The sequence below is a fragment of the Emys orbicularis genome, chromosome 22, assembly GCF_028017835.1.
Source record: "Emys orbicularis isolate rEmyOrb1 chromosome 22, rEmyOrb1.hap1, whole genome shotgun sequence".
Lineage (NCBI taxonomy): Eukaryota > Metazoa > Chordata > Testudines > Emydidae > Emys > Emys orbicularis.
The window spans coordinates 17,209,307-17,231,535 of NC_088704.1; the positions used below are offsets into that span (position 1 = coordinate 17,209,307).

Sequence of the window (22,229 nt, forward strand, 5' to 3'; positions counted from 1 at the left end):
CCTGCCATGCACCTTTCACAGCACACAGCGTGTGTCAATCCACCTGTGGCTTGAGTAGCCACTGGCTAGCTGGCTCTGCTGTTTAGGTAGCAAAGGAGTGTCCTCAGATCACAGTAACTTTTTTTCCTTTTGCGGGTTTGAGAGGCATCCTGGTGTGGTTACTTTAAAAGCAGTAATTAATTCCCTTTAAAGACCAAACTCTCTGGAGCCCTGGCTGCATAGCTCACTCTAGTCCTGGGGGAAGGCGAGTAGCCTTCAGCTCCTTTGAATGGGGGGGGACACAATTCTTCACACTTCCTTGGGCCACATACTGCTCTAATTCCAGGCCTCTCACGCACTTTGTCAGTCACAGATTCCTCTGCCTCTTGTACGTCATGCCTCAACCTACTCAGGTGTGCCAGCAAGACTTTGCCCAGGGGGAGCTGGGTGGGAAGCTCCATATTAGCCACACTTGCTTCCCCAGCTTGCTCTCCTCCCCTGGCTTTCCCCATCAGAATAGCTGATTTGGGGGGCCCCTAGGGAAGTAGCTTTGCCCTGGGCTCAAAACAATAGAAGAGGAGCCCGATTATGGAACTGTGATCTGGAACAAGAGGCGAGCAGGCGAATCCACAATCTGATCATGTTCAGGAAATGCTGCAAAACCTTCTACTTCAAAAAAGCCTTTCCACCAGAAAAATGGCATAGAATGGCACACTCAACACTGAATCCCCTACCACCACAAATTGATTCGTTTCCTCTCTAGCATTTAAAAAAAAAAAATTAACCCCACAGCCTGAATCAGAGTTAACTACGCGAGGTTCCAGAGATCCTGTCAAGCCCAACAGGGACATCGCTGTTATTGATTTTTAGGTGGAAAGTGCTTGGATACTAAGGGGATAGAGTTTTCTCCTGCTGCCCAAGAAACTGAGACCAACAGGTGGTCTATTAATAGTGCCACTCTAAAGCAGTGTTACAAAAGGGGATCCTTTCTCTGCCCTTCATAAGGAAGGAAGTACTCAATACCCCCATTTTATGGAGGGGCAAGTTGAGGCAGAGGGGTTGAGTGAGTTGGCCAAATTCATGCAGTGAATCAGTGGGAGTTCTTGCCGCTAATTGTGTTTTCAGGCCACACTTCTCTGTTCTGGTCATTTGAAATACCATGTGATGTTCCAGTTATGCCTCAAGTCCATTGGGTGCCACAATAAAAGTATGAGTGCTGCATTATAAATTGTTGTTGGATGGAAATATGATTGCATATGCTCATTTCCCTTTGTCCCCTGTTCCCCAAAAAAGAGAGAACTGGAAAACAGCATAAGAGGAGACAAGGTTATTAGAAGTTCCTTTTTAACCCTGCAAAGACTTAACAGAAATCTCACCATTTTTATTTGCCCAAAATGTTGTATTATATTCCTCAGTGGATATTGAAGGTGGTACATGGCCAGGGGAGGAGTTTATTCTTAGGCCTTGCTAATTCTACTGTCATTGTTGGATGGTATTTTTAAACATCACAGTGCCACACAGGGTACCAAGCAGCTCCATGAACAGTAGGCATCACACTTGCCTTTCAGTTTTCCCCTGGTAGCAAGGTGCCCGGCCTGGCTGGAACTGGCCCTGACTCCATCATTTGCAAAGGGGTGTTGTGTTCGTAGTTTCTTGTCAATATTTTCATCTTTCTACAAGTAAGCAGTACAGTACAGCATGTGTTAGGGGCTGAGTGCAGTGGTGTTGTAGCTGTATTTGGTCCCGGGATATTACAGAGACAAGGTGGCTGAGATGATCTCTTTTATCGGACCAACTTCTGTTGGTGAGTGAGACAAGCTCTTGAGCTACGCAGAGCTCTTCTTCAGGGGCTAAAGACGGCTGCAGTGGGATCGGGGGAGCCAGGGGGTGCACTAGCATGAAAGGATGCTGGGGCAGATTTTCAAAAACACAAATAGCAATTAGGTCTTAACTCTCATTGAAAGCCCCTGGGAGAACCTAATTGCCACTTGTGCCTTTGGCAACCTACCCTAGTGCCTATGTAAGCAAACCTGGGTATACAGATGTCGACAGGTTTGTGACTTTCTGATTCAAAGGTCATGAATGGGCTGCATCTACTCCAGTATTATCTCCTATCAGGAGCAGACACCTAGCCCATCCACTGGGCCTACCCTAGACAGCAGGGTGGCCCACGCTGGCACTCCTGCTAACATCACCTGAGCTGTACCAGAGGGAGATAGTAATAAAACATACCAGTGTAAGGGGTGGCTGTCTGCCAATAATCAGCTTTTCCTTTCCAAGCACATTTGAAATTCTGTCTCCCCCAGCATCAGTCCCAAACTGACTCCCCTAGATAAGTGAAACGGGCAGCTCCAGGTGACGTGGCTTCGGAATGCAGGGGTCCTCTTAATGGGCACCCTCCAATACAGCAATATCTGGCTTGCTTTGTTACTAATATCAGTGATTCCCCACCCCCACCATAAATGATTCTTTTCCCCCTCCCCCCGCAACTAGTGTGGAGAGTCTTTAAAAATGTACACAGGGGCTTTGTAAAGCCGTTGGTTAAAGCACAAAAGCCAAGGTGGCTGCATTTTTCCCACAGTCCAGTCTTCCAACTTAATCAAGTGCAAAAAAACAAAAAACGTTGCCATCACCTCTCTTTGGCGGCAGTTCCAAATATCCCCTGGTTTGACATCAAGAGGAGATAATGGGAGTTATGCACCTAATTTCCTGTCTGCCCCTCTGAAATCTTACCCCAGAGAAGACGTCAGGGTTTTTATGCAGCTGTAACTGCATTGGAAATGTTCTGGCTAGCTTGCATGTCCTGCCCATCTGTTTTAAAGCACAGGGTGTGAGGGTCATTGCATTGAATAAAAAACAGCTTAACCTGTTCAATTTGCCAGGCCGATTTCATAGCCAGGGTCTGTCAGAATGGAAGCAACAACGCACAAAAAAAATCCAGGCCTGCTTTATTTATTGTTAAGGGTGGATTTGGAATTGCCTCTGTCTCTGTGCAGAAAAGAGGCTTTCAATTTGCTTGGTAAAGGCAGCTGTCACTTTAAATGCAACAGCTGGGCTGTAATTAAGATTTAATCTAAATAAGAGAGAGGAGCCTTGCAAAATAAACAAATATATATATATATATATATATATATATATATATATATATATATATATATATATATATATATATATAAATTTTTCCAGCTGCACACTCTGATGACATCGCACATGCAGGAACCAATGACAACACTGATGATGTTGTGTTTAAAGGCCTGACTATTAAAATGTTTCTCCTTGCTTATAGGGCTCTGTAGCAGGTTTACCAGCCATTGTTTTTCTGAATGAGAAGGATTTCAAAGCATTGGAATGGATCTGTAAATGGAGACATTTTTGTTCCTTTAATTTTGTCTGCATAAAAAGGGTTTTTCATGGTCTCTTTCCCAGCTCGCCATCCATTTGACCAATAATACAAAGGGCATTCTGGAGCACCGGGGGCTGCCATAGTACCAGCATTTCCTTTCCTCTTGGGTTTGCACTCCTGCTGGGTTAATAAGACAAGCACTTGTCATACTTTTGTGGGGGTAGCAGGGAGTGGAATAATAAACCACCCCTAAATCGCCTGTCTGGGGATCAGTGTGGGAGTGGGTCATGGCTGATAGGGCATGAAAGTTCCACTGCCTGCAGTCTGTAATTGGAACGCATCCTCTTCTGCATGTCATGCTGTGATGGATTGTGTGGGACTCTGGTTGCAAAGATTGTCCTCGCAAAGGCCACAGTTCCTTAGTGCGGAGCTAATCATCGGTCAAGGCCTTTCTCTCTCGTGTGTATCTAGTTTGGGCATGGCAGAAGTCTGTACAAGGGTCTTGAATGCAGGAAAGGTGAGGGCATGGCAAATGGATGGGAAGATGTTCTATGGGTAGGTGATAGCATCTGGAGTGGGGGGAGAGACCGATTGGAATGGGGGAAGGAGACTAACAGGGTGACGGAGGAGGGTGTGTGTGAGAGAGAGACATAAGAGATGAGAGGGAGGCTGGAGTGGTGTTTTGTGGGGCCTTGTAAAGGTTGGGTATGTGTACAGTGCAAACACAAAACCCCCAAGAACAAGTCTCCAACCCCAGGTCCGCTGACTGACTTGTGGGGCTCAGGCTCCTGGGCTACAAATAGCAGTATAGACATTCGGGCGTTGGCTGGAACCTGGGCTCTGAGCACCTCCCCCATTGTTGGGTTTTAGCCTGAGCCTGGATGTCTACACAGGTATTTTTAGCCCCAAGCGTAAGCCCCAGGAGCCCAAGTCAGTTGACCTAGGCTCTGAGGCTCGCTGCCTCGGGTCTTTTTTGCAGTGTGGATAAACCCATTGAAATGTGATGGACAGTTGGTTCCATGTGAAACGATTATGTCCCCTTCCCTGCTGCTGTCTATCCCCACCCTGCAGTGAGTTCCTTGTGAGCACCCGTATGGCACTCATCACAGGATCGAGGCCTTTGCTTCCAGGAATTATTTTGGTGAAATTCTACAGCCTGTGTTTTTGCAGAAGGTCAGATTCAATGACCGTAGTGGTCCCTGCTGGCCTTAGAGCCTATTGGCCAGAAGAGGGGCGATCATTCCACAGGACTTGTCAAGTGGCTGTGAAGCGTGTTTGTGTCTAAATGGGGGGAGGATGGAGGGGAAAAATTGGTTATAGTAACAAATCAAGTGGAATGGAATAGCTAAAATGAGAACACCATGGAAAGGCTGTGGTGTGTTTGAAACCATGAAGTGATGCTGCAGCGGTTTGAGCTGCTTGTTTGTATGGTTCCCGTTTAATTTATTTTCAAAGCTCACTTCTATTTTTACGATTGTGCCAGATGTTAGCTGAATTAGCTCTGCATGTTTAAACAGAGCCGTGACTGGATCATTAAACATGGTTTTTGAAATAGTCCGGTTTGGGGCAGTTATAATTAGGACAGTGTGCAGACAATTTATGTAACTTGATGGAAAAAGCAGAAGGCTCTTTTTTGGTTTGCAAAGGATTTGACCTAAAGGATGAGCGTCGGGGTGGAGGGAGAGGACTCATCATGCTGTAGCATATAGACGCCTACAGCAGCTGTCAATAGTCCAGAGAGCCCCAAGGTGTTTGTTCTGCTGGTACTGTGTGTTTGGTAACATGGGGAATTGCAGTGGTGATTAGCAAGCAGCACAGCAATGTAGATTTTTGGCATGCCTGGGAACCCCGCCACCCCGATGTCAAAGACAACTGAAAAGCCACGGAGTCATCACCTGAATTCCCTCGTGTGGTCTCCATCTCCCTCCCTTGCAGCACTGGAGTTGGGAGGCCGCTGCTAATGCGGATGGTGGATTGTGCATCTCATTTGTCCATCCTCTTAAGGGAAAGCGGCTATTCCTGCCTCCTCCCAAAAGTCTGTCTCCCACCAGAGCCAGGCCGCTGAGAATAAGTTATTTTTAGGGCTGTTGATTAATCGCGGTTAACTCACGTGATTAACTCAAAAAACATAATCACGATTAATCACACTGTTACACAATCGAATACCAACTGAAATTTATTAAATATTTGTGGATGTTTTCTACATTTTCAAACATATCAATTTCAATTTCAGCATAGAATGCAAAGTGTACAGCGCTCACTTTATATTATTTTTATTACAAATATTTGCACTGTAAAAATGATCAACAAAAGAAATAGTATTTGTCAATTCACCTAATACAAGTACTGTAGTGCAATCTTTGTAGTGAAAGTTGAACGTACAAATTTAGAATTCTGTACAAAAAACCCTGCATTCAAAAATAAAACAATGTAAAACTTTAGAGCCTACAAGTCCAATCAGTCCTACTTCTTGTTCAGCCAATCGCACAGACAAACAAGTTTGTTTACATTTGCAGGAGATAATGCTGTCTGCTTCTTGTTTACAATGTCACCTGAAAGTGAGAACAGGCATTTGCATGGCACTGTTGTAGCCGGTGTCGCACATTTACATGCCAAATGAGCTAAAGATTCATATGTCCCTTGATGCTTCAACCACCATTGCAGAGGACAGATGTCCATGCTGATGATGGGTTCTGCTCGATAATGATCCAAAGCAGTGCGGACCGACGCATGTTCGTTTTCATCATCTGAGTCAGATGCCACCAGTAGAAGGTTGATTTTCTTTTTTGGTGGTTTGGGTTCTGTAGTTTCCGCATCAGTGTTGCTCTTTTAAGACTTCTGAAAGCATGCTCCACACCTTGTACCTCTCAGATTTTGAAAGGCACTTAAGGTTTTTAAACCTTGGGCCGAGTGCTGTAGCTATCTTTAGAAATCTCACATTGGTACCTTCTTTGCATTTTGTCAAATCTGCAGTGAAAGTGTTCTTAAAATGAACAACATGTGCGGGGTCATCATCTGAGACTGCTATAACATGAAATATGTATGGCAGAATGCGGGTAAAACAGAGCAGGCGACATACAATTCTCCCCCAAGGAGTTCAGTCACAAATTTAATTAACGCATTATTTTTTTAACAAGCGTTGTCAGCATGGAAGCATGGCCTCTGGAACGATGGCCAAAGCATGAAGAGGCATATGAATCTTTAGCGCATCTGGCACATAAATATCTTGCAATGCCGGCTACAACAGTGCCATGCGAACACCTGTTCTCAGTTTCAGGTGACGTAATTAAGTGGGCAGCATTATCTCCCGTAAATGTAAACAAACTTGTTTGTCTGTGTGATTGGCTGAACAAGAAGTAGGACTGAGTGGATTTGTAGGCTCTAAAGTTTTACATTTGTTTTATTTTTGAATGCAGGGTTTTTTGTACAGAATTCTAAATTTGTAAGTTCAACTTTCATGATAGAGATTGCACTACAGTACTTGTATTAGGTGAATTGACAAATACTATTTCTTTTGTTTTGTACAGTGCAAATATTTTTAATCAAAAATAAATATAAAGTGAGCACTGTACACCTTGTATTCTGTGTTGTAATTGAAATCAATATATTTGAAAATTTAGAAAACATCCAAAAATATTTAAATAAATGGTATTCTGTTATTGTTTAACAGCGCGATTAATTGCAATTAATCGCTCGACAGCCCTAGATTCCTCCCCCCCCACCCCCAAACCTCCTCCAGTTCAGATTTCATTTTAAAGGCTAGTAATAGAGGTCTGGATTAAGCTGTGGGTTAGATTAGGTAGCCAGATGTTTAAACTCTGTCAAATGGAACTGTAAGAGTCCATGATTTAGCAGTTTCTTCCATCTATAAACTTCTGAGCCACAAGATGGATGGATGCTATAACTATATCTAGCTACTAGGCGCTGATCCTGTCTGACATGTCCCAGACTTCTAGCTGGACCATGCTTTTGGGATCTTAGTAAACTATACCAGAGGGAACAAATCCAGAAATGGCTCTTAGGAGGAGGGACTGGCCTAGATGACCTAATAAGGGCTCTCCATGAAATGGTTTTCTCCCTCCCTTCTTGTTGTCAGGCATGCCTCTAATACGGAGTCACCCTCCATTTTCAGGGGCTGAAACCCTGCATTACGATTTGGGGTCATTACTGCTGAGCTATGCAGGTCTGTGGGTTTAACTGGCTCCAACCAGTGTATAAAGGGTGTGGGATGTCTCTGGGCCGGAGAAGGTCTTGGAGGGAAACCCTAGAAAAGGCCAGTCTGAGGGAAGAAGCTTAGACTGTTCCTATTTTTCAGTTACTGGTAAATCTCAAACCCCATTGAGGGGTGAGTTTGGACACTAATGCTGATGGGTTATGGGCTTGGTCCATGCGTAGAGCTCGAATAAGACTTGTATCCTATCTATTTTAATTCTTAAACCAAATCCTCTCTCTTCAGAATTTAAAAAGCCGGCTTGATTTCACAGTTGATTCAGCTAATTGTCTTGCAAATAGCATTGCAAGCTTGAGAGTCCAAGTGTGTCTTTAGCAGAGTTCCTTCACAGTTCAGTGGCTGGGCAGAAAAATCAAAGCTGGTGCAGGATACACCTGTGTGTGTGTGTGTGTGTGTGTGTGTGTGTGAAATCATTGAATCATCGACACTGGTCCCTGAGAAGGGAGTTTGGCAAAAATTAAAACTTAAATCTCAAGTTCGTTCTCTCTCTCTCTCTCTCTCAAAAGTCATGCACACGCAGCTTCCCTGTCCCGGCCACGCACACATGTTCTTATGTCTTCTTAAACACGAGGAAGCAAGAACAACTAAGGTCCTTTACCTTCCCGATTTCTCCCCGATCAAAGCAAATATGAGCAAAAGGCTCAGTGGTGTGCATGGGAAACGTGTTTGCATTGCCCTCCTGGCCCGCTAGGTACTGTGTTTGCACAATACTGTATTTAGGGAAGGGGAGAAAATACTTCCTCGTCCCAAAGGTTAAATTCTAAACTGAAATTAAGATGTGCCCTGGCCAGTGGGGCCCCTCTTGTAAATAACAAATAGCTTGTCATTTAATGCTGGGATGGTGTGTTCATGCGTAATGAGTTAGCAGAGTTTATGCTTCCTACCCAGTTATGGAATAATCTTGAGTGGCTGAACAGAACCAGCAGACAGGTAGTACAGAGCGAAGAAATGTTTCAAAAATCCAGCAGTAAATCCCTGCATGGGATGGAGTGCGATCCAGTAGTTACCGCAGAGGTCCACACTCAGTTCTGAAACTGATTGTGTGTAATTATGGACAAGTCATTTATCTCCTCTGGTTATCCGTCTGTAGTATGGGAAGGGGGTGATAATATTGAGCTAGCTCCCCAGGGGCTTAATTCATTAACGTTTGTAAAGCCCATCGAGATCCAGGCTTTGAAAGCGCTATAGAGCAGCAAAGCCCTAATAAACCATCTCCGTGCAAGTGTACGAAACCAGCGGGCAGCTGGAGTGTGTGTGACTGAACGCTGATGTTGCCGCATCCACCTTTAATAGCCCTGTAGAGGATCTGGATATTTCCTTACCAGACTTTTATTGACAAAATACTGGAGATGATGTTGACAGTGCAGAGAGGCCAGGACAGAGCTATATAAACAGGTAGGTTGGTAATCTCCGTGGGGAGGGTTAGACAGGGAGTGCAGATGCTCAGGGATGAGTCTGTATTGCTGGGTCATGGCGGTTCCCTCTTCTCGGAGCTTAATCAACAGTGGCCCTTTAGGTTCAGCCTAGCAGCTTCAGAAGTAGTTTGTTTTCGTATTTGACACGTGAACTTCCTTCCTCAGACATTTGTGAAAGAAATGAGCAGGAAACATTTTGATCTAGTGTGCCAAGAACAGTATGCAGAGAAGCTGTCTTGAATCCTGAAATGCAGTTAAGATCCTCGGTTTGTTTGTCTGGCTTAGTGTATGACTCTTTATTCCCACCACATCTTTTCACTTCCACCATGTCGGACAAAAAAGAAAAATAAACTTGAATGCTGAGGGGTGGCTATAGCAGTGGCAGTGTGTGTTGCCTTCAAAGTCTGGTGCTGCACTTTCGCTGTCCGGTTTGGGGCACGATTTCACAAGATGTAAAGCGCCCTCACTTCCCACTGAAATCACTGGAAGATGCTCAGCACCTTGCAGGATTGGACATTTAGATGGAGGGCTGTCATGGGGAGATGGGTCCAGCCCCAGCTGTGACACACTTAGCTTGTCTGCCAAGGTGGAGAAAATGAATAAAGGCAGGTCATGGGGCTATGTCATGGGGTGGAGATAGGACAGAAGCCAGCTGGATAAGAGGGGGACTGCAGTAGGAAGCACTGGGGAGTCTCAGCTTGCTGAAGAGAGACTTCAAGGAGCCCAGGAGGGGCTATGGCATGAGAGCAGAGGGTGGATAGAGTATCTTGAGAAGACAGACCAGAAGAAGGGGGTGTGTTCATCTTGAGACTGGTGCTGAAGACTTTATCTTGTGTTTAGTCTGGACTAAGTATCACCCTCAATAAATACTAACTAGCAGAAATTACAAGGAACAAGATGGTTGAATGGATGAATGTTTATGTGATATGCAGTATTGTAACATGTTACTCATCACGGGAATGCCTCTTTAATATCAGAAATAATACAGAATCCATTTTAATCTCTATTTTTAGTTCACATAAATTGCAATGCAAAAACATTTCCTATCCTTGAAGCCATTTTTATTTTGGCCCCATCATTCTGCAGTGCATCTCTAATCACCTGCCACTAAAAAGGGGCTTAGTTTCAAGTGACGATTCATGGCAAATGTCATTTATGAACATTTAGTGCCAAATGGGAGCTATTTCAACGGCATCTGAAAGCAGAATTTAGCTCTCTTTAGAACTTCATTCAGAAATACAAAGATCTTTAGGAAGAGACCGAATGACCTATTAGGATAAAAAAAAAAAAAATAGGCTAAAAGCCAAAGGATACAATTTTCACCTCAATGACTCAACTCCTACGTCATTTTTTAAAAGGAGATTTAAGCACTTGGGAGTCTTTCATTGACTTTCTATGGGACTTAGGCTCCTAAGTCATTGAGGTCTTTTTTGGAAAACTTTACCCTACATTTTAAATAAAAGTATTTCTTCAAAACACAGAAATGGGGGGGAGGGGGTTCCCTGACTTGTCTGATGAAAGACTGTTCGCTAATCATCTAACCAAGACTGATTCATGTAATCCCTTTTAAGAGCAGGATTTTTACTCTTGTTTCAGAAGAAAGGTTATTGCTTAATCAAGCTACTGAACTGACTCAAGTTGGAAGTAACTGAATGGGACAGGGATGTAATCGCAAACTATAATCCCTCATTGTCCTCTAGTTGGAAACCAAAATAGCCATGTTAGCGTTAATAAATTGCTGTTAAAACTTAAAATCCCAGCAACATCTCTCTCTCTCTCTCGGTGAATATTATTTATTTCTCATTTTCATCCATCTCCAGCACAGGACAAATCTGTCTTGCTGGAGAAACACCACAAATGTCTTAAAGAAAATGAGAGGCTTCATGGGTCCTGGATGTGCAAAAGATTGGTGAATAATATTAACATAGTATTTGGGAGGGAATGAGCGCTGGGGTACTGAATAGCTGGGGGAGACCAGGAATTGGATTGACTTAGGGATTTGGGGGTAGGATAGAGATTCCTTCATCTCTGGATCACCCATTCAAATCTAGCCGGCATCAGTAGCGGCAGGAGGTTGTTACTCTCTGATGGTTATTTGACCTGCATGAAATGGGTTTTGTTAATCTCAATTCTGTTCCCAATGGATAGGTATCCTTGCAAAATCAACCGTGGCAGTTGAAACTAATTGATGACCTTTGTGGCAGCCTGAAAAGAACTTGGCTCCAGACAGCATGACTTCCCTCCCTTATAACTTGCTGCATTTTAAAAAATAAATAAATTGTGACCTCAGCATTCTTTTCTGCCATGACAAGCAGCCAGCCCTAGCTGTGACATACTTTCCCTCCAGGCCGCCCTGACTTGCTGATGGCTCATCCATCAAAGACGAAGCTTACTTTTTAAATGTTGCTGAGTGTGGCTTTTCAATGGCTAATGCTTTGGGTTGTCTTCCCCCTCCACCCCCCCACACCATGTTTTAAAATGAAAACTATTTCTAGGTGTGTGGGTCTAATCTTAGACCTGTTAACCAAGACAGGGACCCCGATTTCAAGGGTGAAAGCAGTACAGTTTCTGTGCACATTCTCTCTTTAAAATGTTACCAGTAGGGGTGATGCTTCTGTGCCTGGCTTCTCATTTGAACATGATTCTCTGAGCATGTTGAGAGTTGAGCCCTGTGAATTGGACTGTTTAAGGCTTGCTGTGGATATTGACACACCTCCCTATAATAGAGCGCAGGGAAGATTTATAGTCGTTTTGTCTTGGGATTGATCTTATACATAAGTAGGAACAAAAGCCACATGAATCCTTGCAGTGCGTTCTAGTCTTCCTTCTCAGTACATTTTTGCAGTGTTCTGACACTCTCTATTATTTCCTAGAAACTTTTGCTACAGTCTCCTTTAGTGCTTCAATAGTCTACAGAACTACAGTTTGCTTTCAGGTCTTCTGAAGATGACCTAAATGTAAATGCTTGAATGGCTGAATTCTCAAACAATGGAGGAATGGAGGATAGACTTTGAAAGGCCATTATTAGTTATCTTCACTATGGTTACAAAATAGTTTGAACATCTTTTGGTGGTACACCTCTACCCCGATATAACGCTGTCCTTGGGAGCCAAAAAATCTTACCACGTTATAGGTGAAGCCGCGTTATATCGAACTTGCTTTGATCCGCCTGAGCGCGCAGCCCCGCCCCTCCGGAGCACTGCTTTACCGCGTTCTATCCAAATTCGTGTCACATCGGGTCGCGTTATATAGGGGTAGCGATGTATTTTAAACCACTATAATACTGAAATGAACTGGGTAATGTATGGGTACTGCTGCCCTCTAGTGTTGGAATCAGGACTGACTCCAGTGTGTCATAGATCCTATACTGATAGCAACTAAAGGAAGCTTGGTGGTCCAACTGGCAGCTCACAGGCTGGATCCAGCCCACTGGACAACTCCTTCCAACCCCCAAATGCATCCGCTCCCTTCCTCCCTCCAGCAGACCTGCTCTACAAAAAGGCATCCTCCATGTGGCGTGACCTTGTGTGTGCGGTCACACTATGCAGAGGACACCATTTTGTAGAGCACCTATTTCTGTAGGTAGACTGTGGAGGTGCCCCACGACTAGCTTCCAACCCACAGCACTGAAAATGTTGGACCATGGCAGGTGCCTGTGCTTTTGGAGGAAGATGATCTGTGCTTCGTTCATGATGAAAAGCAGGAAGTTGCAAGTTTGGCCTGGCACGCAGCATACTTATAACCATGAAATCTTAGCTGGCTGCAAATTGGTTACGATACCGACCAGATCTGGAATATCGGTGCAATAAGGAAAGATGAAAATTATCCTGCAGCTCCTGTAACAAAACACAAGCTGCTGCGCAGATGCTGCATCAGATCGTGGTGTGTGGAACGGAGGAGCCAAGCACAAACTTGGAGCTGGCATTGTTCATAACCCTGTAGCGAGCAGAGCTGTGCAACGTGCTCCCAAAAGGGGAACTCTTCTGAATTTCTGGGTTTTATTATACACTCTAAATTGGGCTTGTGGTCACTGTTGTGGGCCTAGTTTCCAGGAGAGGTGGGGAAGGAGACGGTTTTCTGTGAAAGCAGGTTGGCTGTTTCAAATGACTTTTTGGTTTAACCTCAGGCTGAGGCGTAGTGGCAGGGAGCAGAGTTCCTCAAACAGAATTGTCTGAACACATCCATGTGATTAGACCTCTGTAGCTGGTCTAACGATGTGGTGGGAGCCAGCATTGATAGCAGGACCCTGGTGGGTGGGGAAGAGAAGCCTTTTTCCTTCCTTTCATTTCATCCAGCTTCTCACGCAGGTGGAAAATTATGGATGGGACAGACGTTGTTCGTAATAGAGCAGTACGTGAGTAGATGTAGTTTTGTTTGAGGGCCTGAGGAAAGAGGATTCATACCAATTTAAATGCTGAAATTTGTTGTCAGCCTGGGTGAAATCCTGGACCCGTTGACGTCTGGGAGATTTTCCCATTAGCTTCAATGGAGCCAGGATTTCACGCCCTGTCTGCAAGGGAGAGAATTTTATTTGAAGTCCCAGGATGTTCTTCTGTAGTATAACACCGTGCTACACAAAGTAGCTCTCAACCATTTTGGTGCAGGCGAGGGAGAGGAAGGGGGAATCTGAATTGACCAAAGATGACCTGTTGGATTTGAGTTACTTGTTCAGAAAATGCAGAATCTACAAAAACATTAATTCAGTGGGCTCTTGTAGGCCTAGTTTAATTAGCCAAAATTATTTACACACTCACCTTGCTGTGAAAGTCACATTTGTGCCTTGCTCTACAATGTGTCTTAACTGTGTGCTTTCTTACTAGGTGTGCTGGGCACACGGCTCCCTCCGTCTTGCCTTTGAGTTTCCCTGCCAGTGAGGGCCGCTGTACCGTGTGATGGACTTGGACCCATATGCAAGCATGCAGGTCGGGATGCGGGTGGTCCGTGGAATTGACTGGAAATGGGGCAACCAGGACAACGGCGAAGGGAACGTTGGGACCGTGGTTGAGATTGGCCGGCAAGGCAGCCCAACGACACCGGATAGGACTGTGGTGGTCCAGTGGGATCAAGGGACCAGAACCAATTATCGGACTGGATTCCAAGGAGCCTATGACCTTCTTCTGTACGATAATGCACAAATAGGTAAGGCCAGTGAAATATTAGTTGGACATTGACAAGAGGTGCAGCCATGTAATTCAGTAAAGCCTTCTGTCTTCGCATATGTCTGGCTCAAATGACAGCCATCCTCTACATCTCCAGGTCTCGCAGCTGCTAGGGAGACTCAGTGTGGGTGTAGATTGGGAGCCAGGAATTCCTGCATACGAAGCCCTGCTCTGTGACACCAGGGGGGAAAAATCACTAAATCTGTGTCTGATTCATTTGTAAAATGAAGATAATACTTCAGTGTGTATTTGTTAGTGTTCGCACTTTCCATTTTCAGAGTGCTGGGCAAGGTACCAGTATCACGGGAGGTTAAATATCGTCAGATAGCCTGTGAACTAGACTGCCATGGTGGTAGCCATACTGTGCCCAACAGGTCACCTGGGTCTTCGTCAAACATTCTCTCCCCTGCTCTTGACTCATTCTCTTTCCACTCCTTTAAATATTCTCACATTTAGAATGACAGAGCACAACTGCCCAGCGCTTTCACCTAAACAACAAAATTCGTTATTTTTTTGCGGGGGGGGGGAGGGGAGAGATAAATCTCATCTACTTAAAAAGCAGAGACTGGTGTGAAGCCAAACCCCAGGCCCAAGCAGCCCTAGGACTTTGGGAAAGGTCTGACCCCAGGGCAGATGTAGCTTCTGGATTCGGTGGGTTCATTACTAAAGTCTATTGTAAATTCATGGGGGGCAGCTTAAAATCCATAGGCCAGCGGCATCCCCCTTCACCTCCTCGCCCCACTAAGGGGGGGCGCTGACCACCCTCCATCCCAGCAACCCTAATCCTGGCCTGGTGTGGAGGGGAGCTGGAGAGTGAGCCTGCCCCACACTCACCCAGCAGCAGTGGCTCCTGTCCCACCGGGCTGGGGCCAGCTCCGGGTATTGCAACCTTGCACAAGGGGCTGCAGCACCAGTGGACTTTACCCACACAAATATCATGAATATGAACCTGTACGTACCTATCAATGAAGTACACAAAAAATCCATTGTTTTTGCACCCTTGTTTTTTGCTTTCTGTGGGTACTGTTGAAGCCACGCTAAAGCTGCCCTTTCCTGACAGACTCGAACTTTGCAGCTCAGAACCAACTCTAAAGAAAAGCAGTTTAATTCCCATCACCTTCCTGTTGGACTCCAACAGCTTGAAAATTGCACTAGCCCAAAGTCTAGGACTGGCAAAATGCCGACAAAACTTACTGCTAGATCTGAGGTACCGTTACATGGTTTGAAAGATACCTTGTAAGTTTCTGGGCCTAGATGTGGATGCTTTATATCATTTGAATGCCAGGTATCAGCCCAAAAGTATGCTGATTATTCTGATTTTGCAGTTGAATTTTGATGCGACTTTTAGCAGCTATTGTCCCGAGAACCCTGAAGCCAGAAACCGATGCTTTATACTATTGGGAAGCAGAGACTCGAGGCCGCCTTCAGATGTAATATAAACTATTTGGGTCAAATTCTGCCTGCAGTGTAAATCTAGAACGTTTTAATCAAAGTTGGAGTTGCTCCGGACTTGCACCAGGAGAGCTGAGGGGAGAAGTTGACCCCCTGATCTCAGATGCAAGGAATTAGAGATGCTGAACATGTATAGGAAACGATTGCAAAGGATTGTGGGAACAAATTTTTCAGATTTGGATGCCTGAGGTATATAGGCACCAAAATAAAAATGCCCTGATTTTCAAAGTTGCTATGTAACCCCAGATCCCCTGGTAGCTATGAAAATCAAGCCTCTCGTTTAGGAGACTCGCTCTGGGCAGCCAGAGTTGAACTTTTTGGCATAGTTCTACAAATGTTTCTGGGTCATGTGAATGTTTTCCAATATTCTTGGGCCAGTGATCAGAAAGATGTAGGGGAGGGATCCACTTGTGGCTGTTTTGTGTCCCTGACTTTAAATTGTTCTTAATGAAATCTGAGAGGAGATTGGTGTGGGGAGCTGGAGAATTCCTGTTTTAATGTATTACTCCTGGTTTTTGTGTGCGTCTGTGATAGGAGAATAAAGGGAAATACATTTTGACAAAGCCATTGATGTATTTATTAAAGATTTTCATTGGCAAGCAGAAAAAGCGGCTCTGAAGAAAATCAAAAGTTGCTCCCATGTAACATCATTTTAATGAAGCATTTGAGTTCGTTTGCTTTATTCTTCCATCACAAGAGCATGAAAAAGGCACTGAAAGCCGCCATTAACCACTAATCCAGAATAAATGACATGAGCTCACATACAGATGCTCACTGAGCTTCCCAGGCCCCTTTTCTTGTTGAGACTTTGTATCTTAAACCATTATTAAAACTTCATTTTCAAAGGAATCATCCCCATTCATGCAGAACAAGCTCCCAAGTACTGTGTGCGCTGCTGCTTTTTAGTTACGTTTCAAATTCTCTGAGACACGTGTTCCACATCAGAAGGGCTAAAAAGCAAAAACCGTTCAATAGGAAAGCTTCCCAAGCAATCTCACTGGAGCGGTGCTTGGTCTCTGGCGTGAGCACCGGGGTTGCCAATTGCTGCGTGAAAGATGAGGCGTTCTCTTGGGGAGCCCTCTGATATGAAAACTGTTCTGCTTCATGCCGCAGGGGGAGCTTTTGGCCTAATCCTCTTCCTGCAGGGGCTGGAGAGGCAAGCCTATGTGGAGGAAGCAGTAAGAATGAGCCGCTTTATTTTGTTGCTGCTGGTCTTGGGAGCAGCTCTAAGCATAAGCTGGGTAAAGCCACCTAGGGCATTTATGGCTACGGCTTGCAAAAAGGTGAGATTCCCAAAGCCCACTGAGTGTGTCTGAAAATCCCAGCTCAGCTTTCAAGGGTGGGGTGCACCATGCTGCTGAAGCACTGCTGCAGAAACGCTTTCCACTTCACAAGCCACCCCTAAAGGCTGGAGGAAGAAGCCAGCTGGCCAGGAGTCAGTCATAGACTCATAGATTTTAAGGTCAGAAGGGGCCATTATGATCATCTAGTCTGACCTCCTGCACAAGGCAGGCCACAGAATCTAAACCCACCCACTCCTGTAACAAACCCCTAACCTATGCCTGAGTTATTGAAGTCCTCAAATCATGGTTTAAAGACCTCAAGGTGCAGAGAATCCCCCAGCAAGTGACCCGGGCCCCACGCTGCAGAGGAAGGCAAAAAACCACCAGGGCCTCTGCCAATCTGCCCTGGAGGAAAATTCCTTCCCGACCCCTAATATGGTGATCAGTTAAACCCTGAGCATGTGGGCAAGACTCACTAGCCAGCACCCAGGAAAGAATTCTCTGTAGTAACTCAGATCCCACCCCATCTAACATCCCATCACAGGCCATTGGACATATTTACCTGCTAATAATCAAGGATCAATTAATTGCCAAAATTAGGCTATCCCATCATACCATCCCCTCCATAAACTTATCATGACTGCTAGTGGGGAGAGGAGGAAAGACCGAGAAGAAAGCCGGGAGAAAGAAAGATGGAGGAGACCTGACCTGGGAAAAGGAAGAGACTGAGACCTGCTGTTGTGCCTCAGATAAAAGGCGGAGGGAGGGAACCGAAGGATTCTTTGCCTGGGGTACCAGGATACCTAAAGCCTGCCTGCCCTCGTCTAGCGACTGATAGCAAATTGTCTGAGGATAAGAAGGCATCCCCTTGGGCTTCCTATAGATGGAGCCAGAAGAGGGCCTCTGTGCTAGAATAGTATAGTAAACTTTTCAGGAGTGAGGATGAATGCATGGAAAACTGAAGTGCTCAGATACTATCGGAGTGGGGCATAGAAGTACCGGAGATATATAAAAGCAGTGTTTAAAGGCTTTGGCAGTAGTTAAAACAAGTAGAGCTGCAGCCCCTCCAGCAGGACTAGTGTGTTAAGCCGATCACCTTTTGTGATTGGAGTCTAACGTTTCCTAAAGACACACTGCAGTTGGCATCTTTATCAGCATTTTAAATAACCCAGTTTCTGCTCCTGGGCTCTCCTCCTCCTCTTAAAGCATTTCGTTTAAAACAATTTAAAACAATAAAACAACAGTCCAACTTATTCTCTGTGCGGCGTGTGTGTAGGAAGGTGAAATGGGAACTTCAGAACCTCTTGTACAGGAACCTACTGAAAGTGGTTCACAACAGTACAGCACTCGGAGTACCCTCGAAGTCAGGGGTTCTCAAACTTCATTCCACTACGACCCTGTTCTGACAACAAAAATTACTACACAACCCTGGGAAGGAGGACTGAAGACAGCCCCTCCATGCCGGGCAGGGGGGCCAAAGCCCACACCTCCCCCCCCCACCACCACCTTGGGGAGGGCAAAGCCAAAGCTTGAGGGCTTCAGCCCTGGGCAGGTGGAGGCTGTAAGCTGAGCCCCACTGCCCAGGGCTGAAGCCTTCAGGCTTCGGCTTCAGCTCTGGTCAGTGGGGCTTGGACTTCTGGCTTCAGGCCCCAGCAAATCTAATGCCAGCCCTGGCGACCGCACTAAACCAGGGTCCCAACCCACAGTTTGAGAACCGCTGCTCTAAGTAATGCCAGCTGAGCTCTGTCTAATGCATTCAGCCTTGAAACAGCTTCTCTGATGGGTTGTGTTTGTGTTTGGGTTTTTTAGGTGTGCGCCATCCCAACATCATCTGTGATTGTTGCAAGAAGCACGGGATCCGAGGCATGCGGTGGAAGTGCAAGGTGTGCTTTGATTACGACTTGTGCACGCAGTGTTACATGAACAACAAGCACGACACCTTGCACGCCTTTGAGCGCTACGAGACTGCCCACTCGCGACCGTAAGTCCTTGGCTGCTCGCCAGATGATGAAAGTGAACCGTGTTGAGTTGTGTAAGTCACAGAGCCATTTGGGGAGCTGTGCAGAAGAGTGTGAGGCTTGTGCCTGTACTCTTGTCAATAGGGCTGGTTGGGGGAAATTTATTTTTTTATTTTTTTTAATTCATGTAATTTATTGAAAACATTTCTGGATTTTGGGAAAGAAAAAAACTGAATTTTCATGAAAAAATCACGTTAAATGTTCAGTGTTTCTGCCAAAGGTTTGATTGACATTTTAGACCAAAACAAACTTGAAATAGGTAAGATTTCGATCAGCTCTGCTATTCGGGTTCTTGCACTGTACTCTTGTCTAACAGCTGAGTGTCCATGGGTAGTTCCGTTGCCTGCAAGAGTTCCAGAATCAGGCCCACACTTTGTACTGCCTCTTTAACAGCAAAGGGTCCCTGGATTAACTCTGTACTGGGTGCAGGAGCCATCTTTTTAGCATTTACAAAGACGTCTAGTGTCTCTAGAGAAATGTTCACAATTATGTTATTTGTTATCGAGCATCCAAAGGTATACCAGGCTGTTCTCATTGATGTCCCGGACTGTTGCTGTAACCTGTAAAAGGCGGACAATGCAAGGGCCCAACTGCTTGGTATATGCTGTCATGGGGAGCAGACTCCCAGCTCTGTCACAGCCTCTCTGTGCCGCCTTGGAAGTGTCACTTAACCTCTCTGCATCTCTATTATCCAGCTGTGAAATACTGACCTGCTGCTGTACAGAGGATGTTTTGAGCCTTAATGTTTGCAGAGCCTTGGATGACTTGCCCATGGATGTATGGGTACCCAGTGCCAGATTAGGGAGAAGAACCTAGAGTCCTGGCTCTCTCTCTCCTTCCCCCTCTCTCCCCAGCATCCCTTCTTTCTAACCACTAGATCTCATTGCCTATGCAATTCGTCTTCACTTATGTAGTGTAATGCAGGTCCTTATTGTCTATAACACGGCACGCAGTGTTTATAAAAACTGTTCCTTTAGGGATTCTGGGGTAGGAGGAAAAGCAGTCGTTCCCAACAGTCCTTCACCCCCCACCACCCAGTAGCTTTCTCTCCAAACTTCAACCTCTCCTCCTTCCTGTCTTGTGGTCCATGAGCCACCCAGCACTTGGGATAGGTCTGCTGAGCTTGCAGTAGCTAAGCATGGAGTTTGAGGCATAACTCTGAGTGTATGTACATGGATCCTGCCAGTTTGTCGCAGACACTACCTGGTAGGTCTGTCTACACCAGTGCTAAATTGGAGTAAGCCATTACTGTCCTGAGTTGATAGGCTTTTACCCAGACTTTGCAGTGGTGTAAATGGTTACACAGTTTGCAGGGCAATGGAGAATCTGGCCTCTGGTGTGTGAATCGTGTTTGTTTAGTGAGGGAAGTAATGTCGAAGGAATGCAGAGGGCCTGATCATGGGTGCGCTGCAGAGAGGAAGAGTGCAGGGCATGTCCTTCTGTAGCCGTTAAGATAATACAAATAGTAAATCCTCCTCATCCCATCCCTAGTGCATCAGTGCCGCCGAAGGCGTTTCCATGGCCTTCATTTACACTAGTATCCGAGTTCCTCACAAACGTCAACATAGTTATTCTCGCAACAGTCCTGTGGGGCGGGGTTGGTGTCCCCGTTGTACAGATGGGGAGCTGAGCGATGACGCGACTTACCCGTGGTGTCAAGGAAAGCCTGAGGTGGAGCAAGGACGTGAACCCAGACCATCAGCTAGTGCCCCAACCATTAGGCCATCCTTCCTCTCTGACTGCAAAGCTTTGAGGGGCACAAGACCCTGAGGCTGGCAGTAGCATAGCGGATGGGGTGCTAGCAGTCTGACCTGTAGTTGAATTCCATAATCCTTTTTGGATGAGATTTGCTCTGGTGAGCCAGTTACCCTCTCCTCCACCCTTGAAAGACACATTTACAAAATCTTTCCTCCTTCACGTCAGTGCAAATGTTTGTATTATTATATTGGGTGTTTCTTAAAGATTAAGGCCTCCTGGTATGTTACGCAATCGATACATAGATGACTTACTGTACCCCCATCCCTTGCGTGAGAGTGACTCCCACTGGAGTTAATGGAAGTTCTGTTTGTGGGATTGAATCAGCAAGGGCACTGTTCAGAGCTCTAGCAAAATGTTCCAAATCCATTTGGTATTCTGTCGAAGGAGACTGTCTCTGAGCCTGGAGGCTTGTGTTACCCATTAAGATTAGAACATTTCTCGCGGTTGCATTAATATGACAATCCAACCAGATAACGTTGTGAAATGAGCTTTGGGGTTCCTGCAATGCTTTCTCTCTCAACATTATAATAATTAGTCTCTTGCAACACTACAGTGAAGTAATCATTCATCCCATTCAGCAGAGCGGTTTAGAGCTTAGCCGTTAAGTTGCATGATCCCAAGTCCAAAAACAATTATTGTAAATGGCTGTGCTGACACATGTCAACTTCAGTGCTCCAATTCCCATGCACTTGCAATGATTGCATAGGACACTGCTGTATATACCGTGCATACCTTGCAATGCCTGCTCTGCCATCCTTTCTGACCCTGATTGGGAACACCCAAGAATAACGTATTTTTTTTTTAATCAAGGTGTCTGCTGGGCAGCTTTCTCCCTGTCTCTCCAGTATACAGAACGTGTGGCCTTTTCTGAGGATGCTATATGGGGAAGGAGCCAGATGGATCAACTTGTCCTCTTAAGGCCACCATACAACGTGAACTCCTGAGCTGCTGGAATTGGGCAGTGGGGCACATGGTGTCAAAATGAAGCAAACTGCTGGGAGCTGTGCCAATAAAGCTGTTGGACCTGTTCCTGCCTGGTCTGCTTGGATTTACCAAGACAGCACAGGGAGGGGGGTCAGTTTTACAGTCTAGTGCATAGAGAATTGCCTGAGCCAACTCTAACCATCACTTTGGACTGGGCACATGGATCCTTTTTTGTACTGTACTGAGACAATCTCCCTCCCCAAGAAGTCTTAGAACTTTCTCCGACTTCAGACGAGAGGGTTTTTTTTTTTGTTTTTTACCCTTTTCCTGCAATTGTCTTTCATACGTACAGTTTGTTCACTCCCCCGCCCCCAGCTTTGCAGCAGGGAATGGAGTTAGTGTAATTTCCTGTTTTTTCACAGGAGTCCTGCCATGGAATGAGAGAGGCCCATTGCATTTTAATTCTGCCAGCAGCTTCCGCTAACTCATGAACATGTAAGATTACCATGAGATGATGTTCACCAGCAAACAGTCCCCAGAATTCAGTTTTTTTTCTCCCAACTTGCCTGTCCATCCCCTGACTGTTGGTCGGAAACGCTCACAGCCAGCCAATGCAGGGGGCATTTCAGGCAGCCAGCCGGGGAGTTCCCAGACTTAATATAAATGC

The 22,229-nt window shown here is 45.5% G+C and overlaps 1 protein-coding gene across 1 annotated transcript in view; it reads left to right on the plus strand.

Moving 5' to 3' along the window:
• The window catches only part of MIB2 (MIB E3 ubiquitin protein ligase 2), a 112,629-nt gene that overhangs the window by 23,246 nt on the left and 67,154 nt on the right, over nt 1–22,229 (plus strand). The window contains exons 2-3 of the mRNA XM_065421211.1: nt 13,789–14,107; nt 18,672–18,843. Of these exons, the coding sequence (XP_065277283.1) occupies nt 13,861–14,107; nt 18,672–18,843 (419 nt within the window). The 5' untranslated portion in view covers nt 13,789–13,860. The remainder of the gene's footprint in view (nt 1–13,788; nt 14,108–18,671; nt 18,844–22,229) is intronic.